Source organism: Cynoglossus semilaevis, chromosome 14 (genome assembly GCF_000523025.1).
Source record: "Cynoglossus semilaevis isolate Cse_v1.0 chromosome 14, Cse_v1.0, whole genome shotgun sequence".
NCBI lineage: Eukaryota > Metazoa > Chordata > Actinopteri > Pleuronectiformes > Cynoglossidae > Cynoglossus > Cynoglossus semilaevis.
This window is the reverse complement of record NC_024320.1, coordinates 9,399,247-9,417,652: the sequence shown is the minus strand read 5'-3', so window position 1 is coordinate 9,417,652 and position 18,406 is coordinate 9,399,247. Positions and strand designations below refer to the sequence as shown.

At 40.2% G+C, this 18,406-nt stretch overlaps 1 protein-coding gene across 1 annotated transcript in view; it reads left to right on the top strand.

Moving 5' to 3' along the window:
• LOC103389497 (ankyrin-1-like) overlaps positions 1-18,406 on the top strand; it is a 64,449-nt gene that overhangs the window by 13,693 nt on the left and 32,350 nt on the right. Inside the window, 4 exon segments of the mRNA XM_025062220.1 lie at positions 12,182-12,283; positions 16,171-16,269; positions 17,588-17,686; positions 17,973-18,071. Coding sequence (XP_024917988.1) covers positions 12,182-12,283; positions 16,171-16,269; positions 17,588-17,686; positions 17,973-18,071 — 399 coding nt within the window.

The following is an 18,406-nucleotide window of genomic DNA, read 5'->3' as shown; positions in this document are numbered from 1 at the left end:
CAGGAGCAGCAGCAATTTATGGCTGAGCACATTGTCATTATTCTGGTATTGTGGCAGGTTGAGATGATTTTTGAACAATTCCTAATATTTGTGCAACATTTTCTTGATTTTATCCAACCGTCTCTCCGTTTCGTTCTCTGTACGATCTTTTCAATTCCAACACTGCAGAGTAAGGATGGTTTCGTAAATGCTTTTGCTGCTATTATTAGAAGCACTGGTGTTCCTGATGGACATGAGGCATAGTAATGAACAGTCCTCCATGACTTTTCTTTCATCTTTCATCTGCGTCTCCTTCAGCATCACCCACTGGGTGATTAGTGATGGCCTGCAGTCAATGACATGAACATGCACAGCAGGGAAACACTCACTGTTCATATGTCAGGACCGAGGATTGGTGCATGTAGGCACTGACTCAGAGATGAAAACACACTGTAAACTGTGTTTGCCGTTTGAGAAAATGCTGAGTTATTCTTGTCTTATTAAAGCCTCTGCATGATTTTAAGATTTCAGCCCATGATTTCTCAGACCTTTTAGTTGTCTTTTCAAGCTTTAGTTGCATTTGATTTTGGTTTCCACTCTAACTGGTTTTAATCTATTTTTCCTGCTCTGTTGTGTGCCTTGCTGTGTATTAGCTAGCTTCACTATAGTTTAAAAAACTTCATATTATGTTTTTTTGGTTTTGAATAACTCGCTACAGACGCTAGTAATGCTACGGTCCAATTATTACTATCCTAAAAATGTAAATTCTGATTTTAATACACATGATGTTGGTGTTCTAGCGTGTGTTGTTCTTGACTGATGACATCGTGCGGTGAGCAGCATATGTCACTGTGTGTGGACCTGTTGGAGGCAGGAGCATAGAATATGTAGAAGGTTGGGGGTGTGCGTGAAGAACTGAAGTGATGAGTATATTATTTTATATATAAATATATTTCAAATAATGTTTGGTAGGTCTCTTGTTTGAAGCAAAATGTCAAAAACACAGTTTTATAACTGAATTTTTTCTCAGAATCCCCACATCATTACTGACCTTAATCGTTATTCCACCATTGGGCTGGTGTTCCATGGTTTCTTCCATTTTTAACAAAGGAAAAATAGTCCTGTTTTTCCTCCACCAAACATCTAAAGCTCGTGTACATTTGTGTGTGCATGTGTCTTGATGTGGGTTGTGTCAAATCCACTTCCTTCTGCATCTCTCACTCACGACACCAGTAATTGAAGAGTTACTCCATCAACATCTTGTCAAAGTGGCAGCTCCTGTTCCTTCCTCCATCCACCCAACCCCCTCCAGCCTACCACCCCCACTCTGTGACACCTTAGGTCCAACCATCTAACATCACCCAGTGCTGACCTTACAGTGACCTCTCCGCTAAGAAAACTGGATTTTCAGCCTTTACTCTTCCATGTAGTATTTATGCCCATGTCACATATTGTGGACATATTGGGGACATTTTGCAGGATCCCACTAAGGAGGGGGGGGTATTTTGGATTTAGGTTTATTTTTGGAGTTGAGAAAAAATACAAGAAAAAATACAAGACAAAGTAAGTGTTTGTGTGTTGTCTCTTGATGCTGCACTTTCCACAGTCAGTGCAGATTAGTTGTAAGGTTAATTTTGGGGAACTCTAAATGGACCCTAGGTGTGAGTTGAAGTATGAATGGTTATGCGGTGTGATGGGACAACAATCTGTCACTTGTTTTTCTTTTTGCACACTGTGATCCTGAATGTCCTCAGACTCAACAGCCCCGTTGCCTACATGTGACTGCGGTTGCTGTTTTAACCAGAGCTTCCTCCAAATGAACGAGTAACAGATGGCTGAGCTGCAGGAGGACGGTGTGAATGAGTGATGGAGCTGACATGGAAGTGTTACAACACTGGTAATCCACAGAGACACTGCTGCAGAGAAACATTTATTTCCCGTGTGTGTAAAGTCTCCTAGGATTATGCTGTGTGTCTGTGAATATTGCCTGTGTTGACAATAAAGCTGACTTTGACTTTGACTTTGTCTTCAAAGAAAAAGAAAGCTGCATTTAACAGACAATTCCAGGAGTCCTTGAAATATGAACTTCACTTGAAATATGGATTCATAGCAACAGGTTGGTCCCGCGCAGCACAATACGAGGCGAGCGGCTCTCTGGTGAAGCAGTGAAGCCTTCAAAACGGCTTCGCCATTTGGAGACCAATCATTCTGAATTAAAAGACAAGCACAATGTTTTTGAGGACGCTGCTGATGAGGTTGCACACACAGTGGCTCAACGATTATTATTATATTTAGAAAATACCAGTTTTTATGTTATATAGTTGCATTTATCCGCCAGACCTTAAAGCAGGGGTCTCAAACTCAATTTCCCTGGGGGCCGCTGGAGGCAGAGTCTGGGTGAGGGTGGGCCGCCTAAGGGATTCCACAATAAAGTTTAAAAAAAAGTCCTCAAATGTTAACAGTTTTAATGATTTCTTCTGAACATGAAGTGTTTTGAACATGAATGGAACATTGAGTGAAAATCATGAACGGTTCTTCTGAACATGGCTCATCTTGCCTACTCCTTGCTGCCAGAGACTTGACAGCGCTTCTTTTCACAAATCTGAACCACATTTGGCTTGAGAGAGGAAGCAGTTGAGACCCTCAGTATGGCTTGAAGATGATCATCAGTAAGTCTGGACCTGTACTTGGACTTATTGAAGTTCAGCTGAGGGAAGTTGGAGGGCAATTCTCTCAAATATTGTTCTGTAGCTTCAAAATATCATCTCTGCGTCTCCCACTTTTCTTGAAATTGTCTGTGCTCGTCACCAACCTTTCTCTTCACTGCAGGCTTTGATGAAGACATGACTGGGGTATGACAAAATCTCATTGATTCCGCTTAGTAGCGCTCTTGTTTCACGTTTCAAACAAGTGTTTAGCCAGTCGGGGAATGTCAGAGCACCTACAGGTGCTCCGTCACACATCATGACATTTGTGGTAGAAAGTACGATAGATGGCAAGCGCAAAGGCAACTGCTGTCTGGCTGTTCATTACACGCCGTGCTGTTGTTGCAAGAGTGAAGTGCACGAAGCTGGTGTAGCTTAGCCTAGCCCCGACAAGGGACGGCACGCGGGAGCTTGCTGATTGGCTCTTCGGAGGTCCACTTTCTCCGTGGGCCACACTAATATTATACCTTCATATTAAGGTGCGGGCCACAAAATATTGTACTGCGGGCCGCACTTGGCCCCCGGGCCGCGAGTCTGAGACCCCTGCCTTAAAGGCTGGTCCGTGAAAAAACCTTCAGACATTTAACCAACCCGTGGCACTAAAAAGATTGGGGACAGCTGAAGTTTAGAAGATTAGTGATATGTTTGTTATAGGGTTAATTTATTTGGCCTAGGGAATGTATTGAGTAATGACTGATTGGTTTCTGGTGTGAGCTTTGTAGACTTAGGATAAAGATGTACCCATCAGCAGTCAGCCGACAGGCACCAATCAACAGCCAAGAAGCTGATATGACTGTAGTTCTATGGTGCTTAGCTCTGCTCTTTTGGGCTGCAGTGCAACTCCAGACAGACAGTGAAAATATTTTGAAACCCAAACCACTCATTTGAAAACTTGAAACCCACAAACTCACATTAAATATTGATAAAGTCCCGTCAAACAACTTAAAAAGAATGACTTGCTTTTGCCTTATCCCACAGTTTATTACAGTTACTGTTGTCTTCTTCTCTCTTTTCCTCTTTCCTTTTATGGCTTGTCATATCCATCATTCACCCTTCCATGTCCTTTATTTGCTGTAACACTGTCAGACCTGTGGCACCCTTCATCACTACACCCTTCCTTTTCCTCCTCCCTCTTCCCATCTATCAGCCTCGCTCCTCCCATTGCAGCCACATCCCTCCTGTCATACTGATAGTACATCATATTGGTCTTAGGGGAGATATAGTGCAGTTCAGCGCAGTCAGTGACCACGTGCAGCTGAGTGCTCCGCATTAGGTATTCACACATGACTTTCAGACATAGTGGCTCCATGTGCTTTACTGGATTTCCTTTTCCTGTCCGTACTCTTTCTTAAAATTTTCGCAAGTCTTTTAAAAAATGTATGAAGTTCCACCACTTGTTTTCCATTACCCTTCTGACACATACATAAAATGTTGAGATCTAAACAAATGGACTGAGGACTGAGGAAGGGTCTCTGCGGTTATGAGGGAATGTCTTCCTGCATCACATGGAGCCATTTAGGGGTTGATTCAATTGCTCTGATTAGAGTATCAACTTTTTGCAGGCTGGCCTGATTTAGTTATTTAGACTTAAGTTCTCTGAGGTCCACTTTCTGTTTAATTTAAGGTTTGATTACAAATAATTATGTTGTATTTTATTTTAAAAAATCACATAAGATTAATTAAATCCTGTGCCAAGGTTGGAAATAGAGCTAAACATCTCCAAGAACACAATTCTGGACAAGCGATTCTGTAATACAGCCAGGATGGCTGGCAATCTGGCTCTAATCTGGTTCCCCATGGTCTAACGAGCAGGGAACAGCTTTTGGAACATTCCCATTCTCATTGGGGTTTGCCTGAGAAGACAAACTACAGAATTATGCATATGATTTGCCCCCAACACTAGACATTTATTTTGCATTTTTAAATCTATATATATGTATTTAAGTTTTTTAAACTCTCACTTAAGAAAAGGGTTCCCTGAAATGTCAAATATTTTCTTTGATGTTAAATGTAGAGGTTTCAATGTAGGACGTAATGAGACGCAGCCACCTAAACTCACTGTGAAACCTCTTCCTGGGCCAGTGAACGATGTACTGCTTCAATCACACCCAGGCCCGGGTGAGAGGATTCAACTCAAATCATCTCTTGAAACTCAAGTGTTTTTCTTTCTTTCCCAACACTCAGGGTTGATTGAAAAAACTCACGGTAGCCTTTTCTTTATGCTGAATTATTGCCTCATTGTGTAATCAACCTCAATCCTCTCGTCATGTTATTGCCTCTATAATCAACCTCAATCCTCTCGTCATGTTGGGCCAGAGAGAAAGAAAATAATGAATGTTCCAGATTTCAAGGCTCTAGTCGTTTAAATAAATGTGCTTATTCACCAGGAACAGAAGGCAACAGCACTGTTACTTATTTAGAATAGCACAGACCATGACTAGAGTTTCTGTCCTGAGAGGAAACTCATTGTGTAGACGCTGCATCACTGTGATGCTATTTTAAGTCAGCTGTTATTTAGGTTTTTTAGTCGACCAGTAGGCGTGTTGTAATTGAACATTCCCACCTGCAGGTGATTTTTGGAAAATATATTAGCAAATGAAGTCTAGTATGAGAACGTTACGTTGTATTCAACTATTTATTAAATAAATGGGGAACATTTACTATTATTCAACTAAAACACTGTAGTCATAGGAGGACTAAGAATGCACAGTTTTGCGTCCTGAGCTCCCCTCGATTTGATGTGACAGATTTTATCAATGGGATACAAATCTTTGGAAATGTGTCCACTGTTTGGCACCCTGTTCTGACGTTAGACTGACACATGTACAAAGATCAAAGATTCAAATATAAGCAAATACCCAATACAATGTTGTCAAAAAACAAAACCTTGAACCTTTAATTAAAACCTTTAAATCTTTAGCAGCTAGGACTCTAGTCTTACTTTATTTCTTCTAGGAAAACAAAAAACAACATACCAACATGTTTTTTTCCTTCTGTCCATATTACTTCCATTTGGGTCCCCAAATGGACCCAAAACTGGAGGCCCGCGGGCCAGATCCAGCCCACTGAGCCATCCAATCTGGCCCATAGCTGAATTCCAAAATAAACATCAAATAATAATGTTGAAAAAAAATTTGATTTTTATTCCGTTTTATTTGAGTGTCCGTCCCCCAAGGTGTCTGTCCAGAAAAAATCTGACCCTGACAAATTTAGTTCCCTTGGTATACAGTATAATCCTTGGTATTTTCAAAATTCAATCTCAGGGGTCCTCCACATTCAATAATTGTTTCTGCTTTCACACACATTTCTCTTTTACCACTAAGAATATTACTGGGGTGGTCTGGGTAGTCTTTTCCTTTTCCTCTGTTCTGACAGTTAATGCCAAGTTTTGTCTAATGGGAAAAATCCACATACTAATTATGGTCTGGAAAAATTATGGTCTTCCTTCCCTGTTTTATGTTTCTTTATTATACCATGTTTACCCCATCACTAACACCTGACATATTCACCGAATCCTCAATTATTAAATAGTAAATATTTACACAGACAGTTAATACTTGGGAAAAAAATGCTGAGTCATGCTGGCAGCGAGTTTGACTTTTCTTCCAGTTCAGAAGCTGGGGCACAGAGCCCAGAATGTCAGCACACAGTGATGACGTCCAAAGCTCTAAGGAATTTGCCTGATGTCCCAGCATGCTTTGCCCTAGTAGCATTTCTGCAGCGCTCATAAATATTGAGAGGTTATGAAAATAGAGAAAGAGAACTAGGAGGAGAGTGGCTGCACAGAACCTGCAGGAAATGTGAAGGTGAGAATGAGAGAGCGAGTAATGACCTGGAATGATTATATTTGATGTGTGGCTAAGCACGAATAAAAAAAAAGGATCAGAACTGCTTCATCCTGTCGCTTTGTTCTCACTTCTCTCGCACTCCTCTTTTGTGTGATGCAGGCAACGATGTTCACAACAAACACAGAGTAGATCAAAAGTAAAAATGATAGAAAGGTAACGCACCTGAAGGCATTGATCAGTATTCAGCAGTGCTGTGATTGGCTGGTTAAAACAATAACCAACAATTTGTTGACAAAGGAGAGGAGAGGAAGAATTATTTACATAAATGGAATTCTGAATATATTTAATATATATTATATATTAGGAATGATCCGATTGCGAAAGTTCTGGGCCAAAACAGATGCTGATGTTTTCTGTTTTTGTAATTTATCCCCGCTTTTGTGCCAGACATTACTGAACCATTTCGTTCTATTTCTTTTAAGTCTTTCAGCTCTTCATCATAATGTTTTCACAAAATTCAGTCAGACAAATCTATGAAACAAAAACAACTGTTTAATGTCCATTTTAGTTAACACTTCCAGAGCCCTCTTAAACTGCTAACTAATCAACAAAAATATATTTTTACTACCTACATTGACCAACAAACTTTGAGTGGTTTTAGTCTGATAAACAAAGAGTTGCTCAATGAGATTTTTTCAGTAACATTGTTGGCCAATAAAAATATTTTTGTATTAAGTCAAATATGAATTTCAAATGTTAAAATATTTAGAAAATAAATCAAATGTAAAAGTGCCATGTTTTTTCTCAGTGAAAGTGTTGACATTAGGTGGCTGAGAAACCTGTCAGTCATGTGGTTCTTGGACGACAGTGGGCTGGAGTGTGTGTGTGGAGCATGAGTGACAGAGACGAGCTACTGTATGAGTGATCCACGGTGAATGGTACCAGTTGTTTTGTTGTTTTAGCGTTGGCTACGGCCCACAGTACTCCTGTGTACTCCTGTGTACTCCTGGTTGATTAATACCTTGAGTCAGAAGCACTTGTCAGTTTCATCATTTTGTGCTAAGGGGCGCTACAATGTTTGTGACTGATTGGTCGCTAATATAATAATACAGTAATTCACCATCACTGAATTGTCTGTGTCAATTTCCTGATCGCAGTTACTGAGGCGAATGTCAGCCAATGCTGATGTTCATCCGATCAGTGCACCCCTTTATGACCTGCCACAAAACAAGAGCTTGAGAGAATTTTCCTACATTTTCACCTGCTGCAATGCTGTTGCAGTTAATAACAATCCTTCTACAGCAACACTACTCAAATTGTATGTATCAAGTCCACACAGACTAAATATATTGTTTAAAAAGTACACCAAAAAAGAACATCAAACTTTTTAACAGGCTACAGCGTTCTGTTTGAACTGCTCGTCATAGATTGCCATAAAAAGTCATACATTTTGCGTGTTGTTAAATGAATGAATGCGTCTCTATGGTTATGGAGATTTCGAGAGCTGTGTCTCTGTGTATCTAACACTCCACTGTTTTGTTTTTCTTATCAGAAACATTTCATGGCAGTGGTCTGAATATTTCCTTGTTCTTTCTTCTTTCTTCTTTCTTTCCCGCTGTCAAAGTGATAAGGATACGTCGTTCAGTAGCTCTGCATCCAAATCCACCTTCCACATCCGCAGACTCTGATCCATGTATGAATTGTTTTCGAACCTGTCTTTTGTGACACAGCCCAGTCTTTGTTCAAACCCTTGCGTGTTCATTACTGTGAAACTGTGATTTATCTTCCACCGTGTTGATGCCAGAACCGACATGCTGTGGCTTCTGTGCAGATATTTTTAGTTTGGTTGTGCAAACATAGTTTTTTTTTTCCATCGTCAAATTAATTTGTGCTGAGTTCAGTGTGAATGGAGTTTTTATTATTAGGAATAGCCTTGTATTCTACATCCATACAATTATAGTCACGTGACCACAAATGTTCAACTTTGTTTCTCCTGAAATACACTGGTTCACTCTCCACCTTGGTTTTGATTATTCAGGATTAACATTATATGATACTCTAACTTACACTTTATCAAAAAATATGGATAGTGACACAAAATTTCAATATCTCTTGTTTGCTGTCATTTCTTATTTAATGCACTTTGGTCTTATTCTGTTTTATGTAGGAGAATCAAAACATTGGTTTTATTGGTTTGTTGTTTATTGGTCATAAAGACACATACAATACAGACACACACACACACACATATATATATATATATACACATATAAATATATATATACGCCTCTGCATTTCATCCGTCCCTAGGCAGATTTTTTTTGGTACCTGGCCAACATACCACAGTGAGGGAGGGATTCTTACCACGTCAACAGTAAAAAGTACTGACCCTCAGTTACACTAAATGTTGATGGATGATGGATGGACCGTGGTGCATCATTTTTAGAACAATCAAATCTCCTTCCCCTGGGTCATCAAATCTGTCCCATTAGCCATGTTAAATCCACACAACAGCTTATATAACCTCTGACTCAGTAACACCTGGTTCTTTTTTAATGTTCTTCCGTTTAGAGGATGATGTGTTACTCATCCTGGGAGATCGGTTTCTAACCCACTTTCTTTCGCTGTTAAGTTTTGTGCACAGACCCTTAGTGATGATATTTTTTTGAGCTTTGTTTTGTTTCATAAGGCATCAAGGCTGTTGTTCAGTCTTCTCACCCGCAGAATATTATGGGAAGTGTCTTCTTCTACTGCCTTATCTCGTGTCTGCTTTTAGGATGGGGAGCTATTTTTGGCACAGTTTTGTGTGTGTGTGTGTGTGTGTTTGTGTGAATAATAAATCAGATTCCAACTGATACGCACTGTGTAATACAGAACACACTGCTGCTCAAGGCCAAATAATTGACTTAAATTCACTCCTGTTGATGGGAAAAGGGCAAATTACAACACCAAACAATTAAATTATTTGGCTAAAAAAATTGACTTAATAAATATGTTTATTGATCTAGTATGGAGCTGCATGTTTGTCCAGTCAAACAAGGAGTCTGTATGAGGAGAAAGTCAGATTCGGTCTGAGGCCGACGAGAGACGGTGAGTGTTTATATACTGATCTCAGTGATGCTTCTGCAGGGCTTTCAGTAATGTCATTATTGGTATAACTGATTACAACAGAGTAGACGTGAACTGCCAGGATCTAATTCACACTTCTCTGATGGATGGAAGGATAGGAGAGGGAGGATGGAGTAGCAGCAGCAGCAGCAGTAGTAGAAGAAGAAAAAGAAAATGGATTCCAACCCATAAGCAACCTGAACTGCTGCAAAAAAAAATTATGGCCTGTAAAATTTATTGCTCATGCTGATACACACACACCCTCCTCTCTCTCACACACAGAAAAATGACCAGCACTCATTAACAGGCACAGATGCTGGATGTTGCGTCAACATGTTCTAACCCTGTGGAGAAACGGTCCGGGGAGCAGGGCTGCAGATGGAGAGTAGACTGAGTGATTTGTCATAAACAGAGGAGAAGAGAAAATGCCCATGATGGAATTAAGAGAGCCGTGATGCATTCATGGGTGTTTTAAATGCCAGTAAATAATGTGTCACGCTTCAGATAGAACATGAAGCTGGCGAAGCTCCTGTAAGGACTGTTTGAAGTCCTGAGCGACATGTTCAAGAGCAAGAACATGATGAACTGAGATGGTGACGCTTCACATGAAGAACAGAAAAGGGAGCAGTTAAAACCTCAAACAATTTGAATAGAATAGATGCTTTTTTTATACTTCTATTACTTCTTTTTTTTTTTTTTTTGCTTATGTCCATGTGATGCTGGTATACTGCAATACAACTCAAGGTGGAATCATTCAGAATCAACTCAGGATCTGGATGAAAATGTTCAAAGAGTTGTGTGTTTAATTCCAAAAATGTAGTGTTCCACATGGTGTTAAAGAGATTAGTGCACTTGCCTTACAGCAGCACGATCACTGGTTAAGTCCCCAGTCTTTAGTTAGTCACTACTGATGCGTTATGACCAAGGGGCAAAGCCGAAGATACAAGCGTGCTCTCTCTAGACATAAGGAGGTGTTCCTGGCATGTTCAAGTGAGAGGAGACCTCAGGGAACGCCCAGGACCAGGAGGAGAGATTATATCTCCAACCTGTCCTAGGAACACCTCGGGATCCCCCAGTCGGAGTTAGCCCCCGTGGCCAAAGAAAGGGAAGTCTGGGGCTCTTTGCTTGAATTGCTGCCCCCACGATACTATCTCAGAAAAGCGAAAGATGATGGATGGATGGATGGATAGGTGGATGGATGGAGAATCAATCTTCTTCTCTTCTATGCATGGTCCATTTTCAGGTTCTCCAGTTTCCTCCCACAGTCCAAACTCATGCTGGATTAGGTAAATTGTTCACTCTAAATGGACCTCAGGTGTGAATGTAAGTTTGAATGGTTGTTCGTCTTTATGTGTGTAGCTACAATTAGAGAACTGCTGACAACATTTGTAACAACAAGCTACTGAACAATTACAATTCCTGTTGCAGAAAACCTTGTCTTCTGAAGCATCAGCTCAGATGATGGAAGAGTGGAGAGAGAAAAAAACTTCCATCATATAAAAAGGTCGGCCCCATCTCTTTGAGCATTTTCCTGTAATTAAGTCTCTTGAGAAGAGCCAGTCAAAGAGAATCACAATTCTGCAAGAGGTTCAAGTGTACAATTAGTTCTGCGGTATCTCCTCCTCAGGGCATTGAAGACATCTCATAGTGCAGGTCAGCCACTGGCCCATGAATGGATTCAGAGGTGGGCGTACAAACACTGGCGCACACTTACACACCGCAGGCTTTTCCTCTGAGATCAGACAGGCAGACAGTGGAGCTCGTGGAGAAGTGTGCTCTGGTACAGTACCAACGCCTGCCAAATCCACAGTGTGGGTGAAGCCAGACTGCAAAGAGTCTGACATTTTGAGCCTTTTACAGAAGGCAGGTGGAGTGGAGTGTCTGTAACCCTACCCTGATACACACACCTGTGGGTAGTGTTTGAGGAAAAACCGATACCACTGGAGTATCTGAAAATATTTATAGCTTATTGCATATTATGTAGCCATGTACAAAAGCTTTGGCAGGTGTAGAAAACTGATGTAAGACAAGAATGCATTCATAATCCATTTTGGAAAAAAAAACTATATAAAACAGGGGTTCCCAAACTGTCCCACAAACAGCATTGGCTTCTGGTCGGGGGCCCCATCTGCAAACCCACAGACAACAATCCAGGTTTTGTAAAGAAATGTCACCTTTAAGATTGTATTTCATTAGTTTATTTTACTTTAGTTCAGGTCAAGAAAAATGGATATTAAAAAAAATAAAATTGTGCATGTTATATTCTACAGCAGTGATTAGCAACTGGTGGCCTACGAGCTGAATTTGCCCACAAAATTGTCTAATCTTGCCCTCGACTGGATTCTAAAATAAGTATTTGTGTAGTGAACATGTTAGCATGCCTTCTCTCTGGGGTCTGACCAGGACTGGTGCTCTAGATGCAGCTGTAATTTATCAAGAGTGGAGTTTGATAAATGTGTGCTAGTGTTGATACTACAGACGACGAAGTCAACAGTCGTCTGATGTTGAACCACCGTGTTGATGAGTGTATCCATAAACGCGCTGTCATCTTTTTTTATCCCAGTCCCTCTCACACAGACCTACATTTTTCCTTTGTTGCAGGCTGATGCATCGACCAGCTTCCTGCGTGCAGCTCGTTCAGGGAACCTGGACAAGGCTCTGGATCACCTCAAGAATGGACTGGACATTAATACAGCCAATCAAGTAAGACTGAGCCTCCAAAAATGCACCGCCACATGTTCATACATGTGAGTTAATGTTTCACCAGAACAGATTTCAGTGAAGAAACCACAAGTTTAATTCTAGTTAAAAGCTTATGTCTTTTAGCTGGCTGTGGTTTAGTGGGAAGAGCAGGTCATTCATTGACCAGAAGGACAGAGGTTTGAGCTGAAACACCATCAGTCAAGACACATAACCCCAGATTGATCCTGATGGTTGAGAGATATATATAAGAGATGTGTATTAAAGTGGCCATTTGCTGGTTTAGGAAACATATCTCCTGTAAGGGGAGACATTTTAAATGTAAACTGGAACAATGTCCGCAGCCATTACTCTTCCCATTTCAGTGAATTATTGCCATATGGGGTAATTTGGCAAATGCCTGAGTGTGGAGTTTGTTTTTAGCGCACTGCTGTATTTTTGTGTCTCTCATCCAGTGTCCTATTTACTACTGTCAAGTGTGGCTTGACGTGGCACAGTCAGCAGAGTGTTGACTTTTGGTTCCTGCAGGACTGTGTCGACCCAGAGCCTTTGTGTGATAGGCGTCACTCCCGTTTGTTGACACAGACATTTATCCAAAGAAGAACATACAGAAATGTGGAGTTATACTCAGTTAAAACGAGCGACAGGGCTCACAGATCCTTTGGAGAACACTGGGACAACAGTGTTTGAAACTCAAACCAATACTTTTTTCCCCAACAGGACAAAGAAATACAAAGAGCCTTTTAGCTGTAAAATTGCCCGATGAAATATAAAGAAAAATACACATTGTACCAGATTCAACAGAACGCTAATAGAATAACATTGTTAAAGTTGTGTTTACCAACAAAATATACTGACTATAAGACAAACAATATAACAATAGTCAGTCGCAAGATTTTGAAAATGTATCTATTTCCTTGAAGAAACCTCCAGTGCTTTAAATTAAGTCTTAGCAGCAGAGTTTGGCTAATCAAACACTGGCTTGTGGGCCCGAGAACAGCCAAATGATCCTTGTGATCTGCTCTGGGATGTATTGGTTCTATTTTTTTCCAAATGAATAATATTCATTTTCCAATGAGATAACACTTTAAAGCTGAACTGCTGCGGTAGAAAGGGATTTATTTTGTTTATTTGTAGCGCAATTTATATACATTTATACATATATTTCTGATTGTTTTTGTATATAAACACAAATCACGCATGTTATAGTCCACAGCAGTGGTTGGCATGGCAGCATGCAGGCCAAATTTTGCCCACAAAATTGTCGAATCTGGCTCGCGACTGGAATCTAAAATAAATATCAAATAATAATGCTAGTAAAATGTATTTTTTATTTAGTTTTATTTGAGTGTCCGGCCCCCAAGGCCCTGACAAAGAAACTGAACAATCCTTCATGACAGCAAGATTTCCAACACATTATGACATGTACAGGAAACACCACAGTAATCTCACTGCAAGATGGAATAAATGACTGAAATTAGAATGAAATATTCACCAACCCCGGACCGTTTTCATTCATTTTCTCTGCACAAAGTGGAGTTCATTCATTATTGAGTGTATTAGATCATACTGCTTTCACCCTCTGTGTCCCTGCTGTCGGTACTCTCTCATTCTTCAGCATTGTGAAACCGCCGATTTGAAAGTGTGTGTGTGTGTGTCTCTGTGTGTGGTTTAAATCAGGTCATTGTGTTTTCTGTGTCCATGTTGCCTTGGCAAAATTAAAGGGTTATTGTCATTTGTGTGGAAGTGGTTGTGTTAATAATAAATGTCTAATGTCTCCATGTGTGTTCTGCGGCCTGCAATATGTACCACATGTTTGTCAACACACCACATTGATTATTACGTGTTCTGTAATCCCTAGACTTAATCTTCATTGATCACTTCCTATTTACTCACGAGTCCTTGCATCCTTTAAAGTAAAACTCAGCTTGAACATTAGATCAATAAATGAAAAAAAGTTTTGGGGTTTTTTTTATCTGGATACAAACACATTGGTGATGCTGAAGATGCTGAAGTTAAAAAAGGCACATTTCTACTATTGTCAGAATGAGTTTCTAAAACCTACTTTCCCTTATATTTCACTACATTCCCTACCAGACAGTAATTGAAATATTTGCTAATGTCTTTTACACTTATAATTCTAATCAGTTTTTCATTTAACTACTGAACATATTTTTGTGTAGGAGTTTTCTGTCCTCCCTGCGTATGCCAAGCTGTGCTGAAACCTTCATCATTAACTACAGCTCCTAAACTTCCGCTGACTTAATCTTCATCCTAAAAATTCTATCAGTGGGACAGAAAAAAAAGATCTCCATCGCCCCGTGCAATATCACCTGTCTTCTCCGTTTAATTTGAGTGACACTGCAGTATAATTAATGGTCCTAAGCGGATGCTGACTCATAGAGCCCCCCTGTGGCCAGATTGATTACAGCAGGTAGCTCTGTCTTCACTTAACCGTCATGTGACGTCGACAGCCCGAAAGACAGACTATCAGACTGATGAATTGTACGGAGAGACGGAACACTTTGCTGCCTGCTGTCTTTCCCTCTTCACAGTGTTGATTTTGTCTCATTCTCTCCCCATGGGTTTATCAGTGTATTTATAGAAATACAGTAAGTAGACGAGTAATGCCAGGAACAACAGGAAAAAACAACTATGTTGCGCTGCTCACGGTGACGTGATGCTAAAGGCGACAGCGCTAAATGATGCTAAGTTGCATTTTATACCGTAATGAAATTACAAATAAAAAGCATTTTGGTTAAAAAATAAATTATGTTTAAATTGTTATTGTTCAAGTCCTTGAGGTACTGTATATCAATTAAAACATTCAGACTCCAGGTCTCCATACGGCTACATTAGCATTAATTTACACTGGAAAATCACCGACCCCAGGTAGTAGGTTTTTTAACCTCAGGTCAGCGGCCAGGGTTGTGTCAGAGCAGCTAGACTGAGGTCAGGACAGTCAGTAGGACTATGACTGAGGGTCTGACTGACAACATCCATCCATCCATTTTCATCCGCTTATCCGTTACCGGGTCTCGGGGGTAGCAGTCGCCACCCAAATCACACTGCACCGTACCAACCCCCCAAACCTTCCTGCAGGTGGTGAGTCCACTGGAAGGTACCAACCGCCCTAACCGGGATTCGAACTTGCCCAGGAGGTGAACCCTGGGGTTCCATACCAACGATAGAGACATTGCCTCTGGGCCAAAGCGCCACTGACTGACAACAGTCAAATTAATTGTTCAGGACTGTAGATTTTTTTTTTTTTTTGTTAATATTGTTGAGGACAGCGACTAGACTGATGTTTAGAAAGAAACTCTCTGCACGTTCAACAAGACACCCTCGATGAACAGTAATTACTGAACTACATCAACTCTATTGTGATACACAATTTTATTGACTTTTTTATATTAATAATTTTATCAATTGGTTTAGTCACAGATAAAAACAGGTGAGAAACATTGGCACCTACCTGTATTTGTCACTCTGTTCCGGAGATATACAGAAAACAAATGTTTTATTTGAATATGTTGATTTATCTTTTGGTACCATGGTTCTGGATTGTTCATGATCACAAATAATCAGGATTAACAAATCATACATTGTTTTTAACAGCTAGCAGAGTTGGCAACTGCTATGTTTTATTTACCGTTCACTGGTTTGACACAAGGTCAAGAACAGAACAAGGATAAAGCTGGACTGAGATGTTCTTGGTACTGATGTATAAAGATTCAAGGTTCATGTGTAACTGCAGTCTGGCATATGTACAATGTGAGAATGTGTCAATTAGAATAATACCAAACGTGTTAAATGAACTGGTCGACATTTTCAGGTTATGATCATGTTTTAAGACTCTTTGTGACTAATTTATTCTGCTTCTCTTGCAGAACGGTCTCAATGGGTTACACCTGGCCTCGAAAGAAGGTCATGTCAAAATGGTCCTGGAGCTGCTGCATGCTGGCATCAAGCTGGAGGCCACCACCAAGGTACTGTAATCCTTCTTATGTTGGAGCTAAAATCAATTAAGCCTTTGAACTGCAGCATATTCGTTGCAACAGTGGTTTGAAATCTCAGATTATCTGAGGGCCAATGAGCATTCAGTTTGGACAGAGTGGGACTGGACAAATGCAGTATTTTAAAAAATACCATCTATGGTAAATGTAAACTGGGCAGAATGTTTTATCATAAACTCACAAAATATGACCTAATATTTATTGTCAAGAATTTGGTGAATCTCCTCCTGACAAATGATAATATATGTTCTTATGACTAATTAAATGAGGTCATTAATCTTTGGGTAGCTTTGTATCTACATAAATTGACCTGGAAAGCAAATGTATCGCTGGTCTTTCTTTGCCTCTAAAAAAGGGGGTTTTGCTGAGAGACACACTACCCAACATTCTCAGTCTAGAGATTTTTGAAAATACTCAGAGTACACAGAGTATGAGGAGTGAAAGACTAGGCATCACACAGTAAACACTGTGTCTATTGGAGGATCATAAATACATGATTTGTCCCAGAAAAACCACCTGATCTGTCAGATCTGTTCCCTTTTAAACTAACTAAAGCCAATGGATCCCAGAAAAACTACCTGATCTGTCAGATCTGTTCCCTTTTCACACTTGCAGATGTTTGTCTTTAGTCTTCAAACATTGACAGATTTTTGTACCAAATAACCACGCCATCTGTCCCCAACCGACTAAAAATGGCGTGCACGTTGCCCTGAACTGAAAATCATTGTGTTTTTTCTTTCATTCCCACCTATTTGGTAGGTGGGAATGTACATCTGTCTGTACGTCTGTTATGAAGTTTGTTAGCAAGTAAAAACAGATGCTAAGTTTTATTATAGCCTGTTACATGCTTTGTAACACAGGCCACTATATTTGTCACAGGTCCAGAATTTTTCTGGACAGACACTGGGTGCGGGACTAACATTATTATTGGATGTTTGTTTTGAAATTCAGTCGCAGACTGGATTGGATGGTTCGCTGAGCCTATTTTGCCCCGTGGGCCGCCAGTTGATAACGATTGCCTTATAATAACAGTAAATCTTTATCTCCACCATGATTTTGAATTATTATTTTCAAAAACTGCTGGATTGCCCTTAAATGTAGAATGTAAATGAAAACGACTGGATTCCTGGGAACGGGGGTTGGGCGCCCTGCTATATATTTAGTAATTTCATGATGTCAAAACAAACAGCTTTTTTCAGGTTAAGTACTGGCTGCCTTAAATACTGTCAGTACAGTTTGAAGTCAAGCTCCTGGTGTCTGGATGTGTGTCTGTGTGTGACCTTCTCTCCAGAAAGGGAACACTGCCCTCCATATTGCAGCTCTGGCGGGGCAGGAGAAGGTGGTGGCGGAACTTGTCAACTACGGTGCCAACGTTAATGCACAGTCACATGTGAGTCACCCTGAGCTGAGTCAGCATGTCCTGCTCTGAGTGTGTGGACTTTTCTGTACTTGTATATTAATATTAGTGTGGACCGTTATCTACTTTACATATTTGAGTCTGTAATCATGTGTGTATTAGTATGTCCTTGTAGGGGTCAGGTATAAAGTTTTTTTGTGTTTTTTTACATTAGCTGAATCATAAATCCATCTATTTTGTACAGAAATATTTGCACACTGTATATTCTGTATAATGTATACAAACACAACTGAACGTCATTGTCTCTCTGGTCCAACAGAAAGGGTTTAGTCCCCTGTATATGGCAGCACAGGAGAATCACTTAGAGGTGGTCAAGTTCCTGCTGGAGAACGGCGCCAATCAGAGTCTTCCGACTGAGGTACCCGTCTGTTGTACTAATTGAGGAGTACTCGTACTAATGATGGGGTACTACTGCAAAGGAAAAGTATAATTTTGTAAAGTAATTTCTGCTCTATACTTTGTGCCAATGTGAATTAAATGTAAATTCATATTGTGTTGACTGACTCTGAATCAGTGGTTCTCAATTGCACCACCTACGACAGTTTACTCTCCAAGTACCACCAGTATAAGCAACTTTTAAACACAGCATGAAGTACAGTATATGAAGGAGAGTATTTGTTTCTGAGAAGGTAAAACTAGAATTTTGAAACCAGACACACCCATATACACAGGCACTCTAGTCCCTTGTTCAGT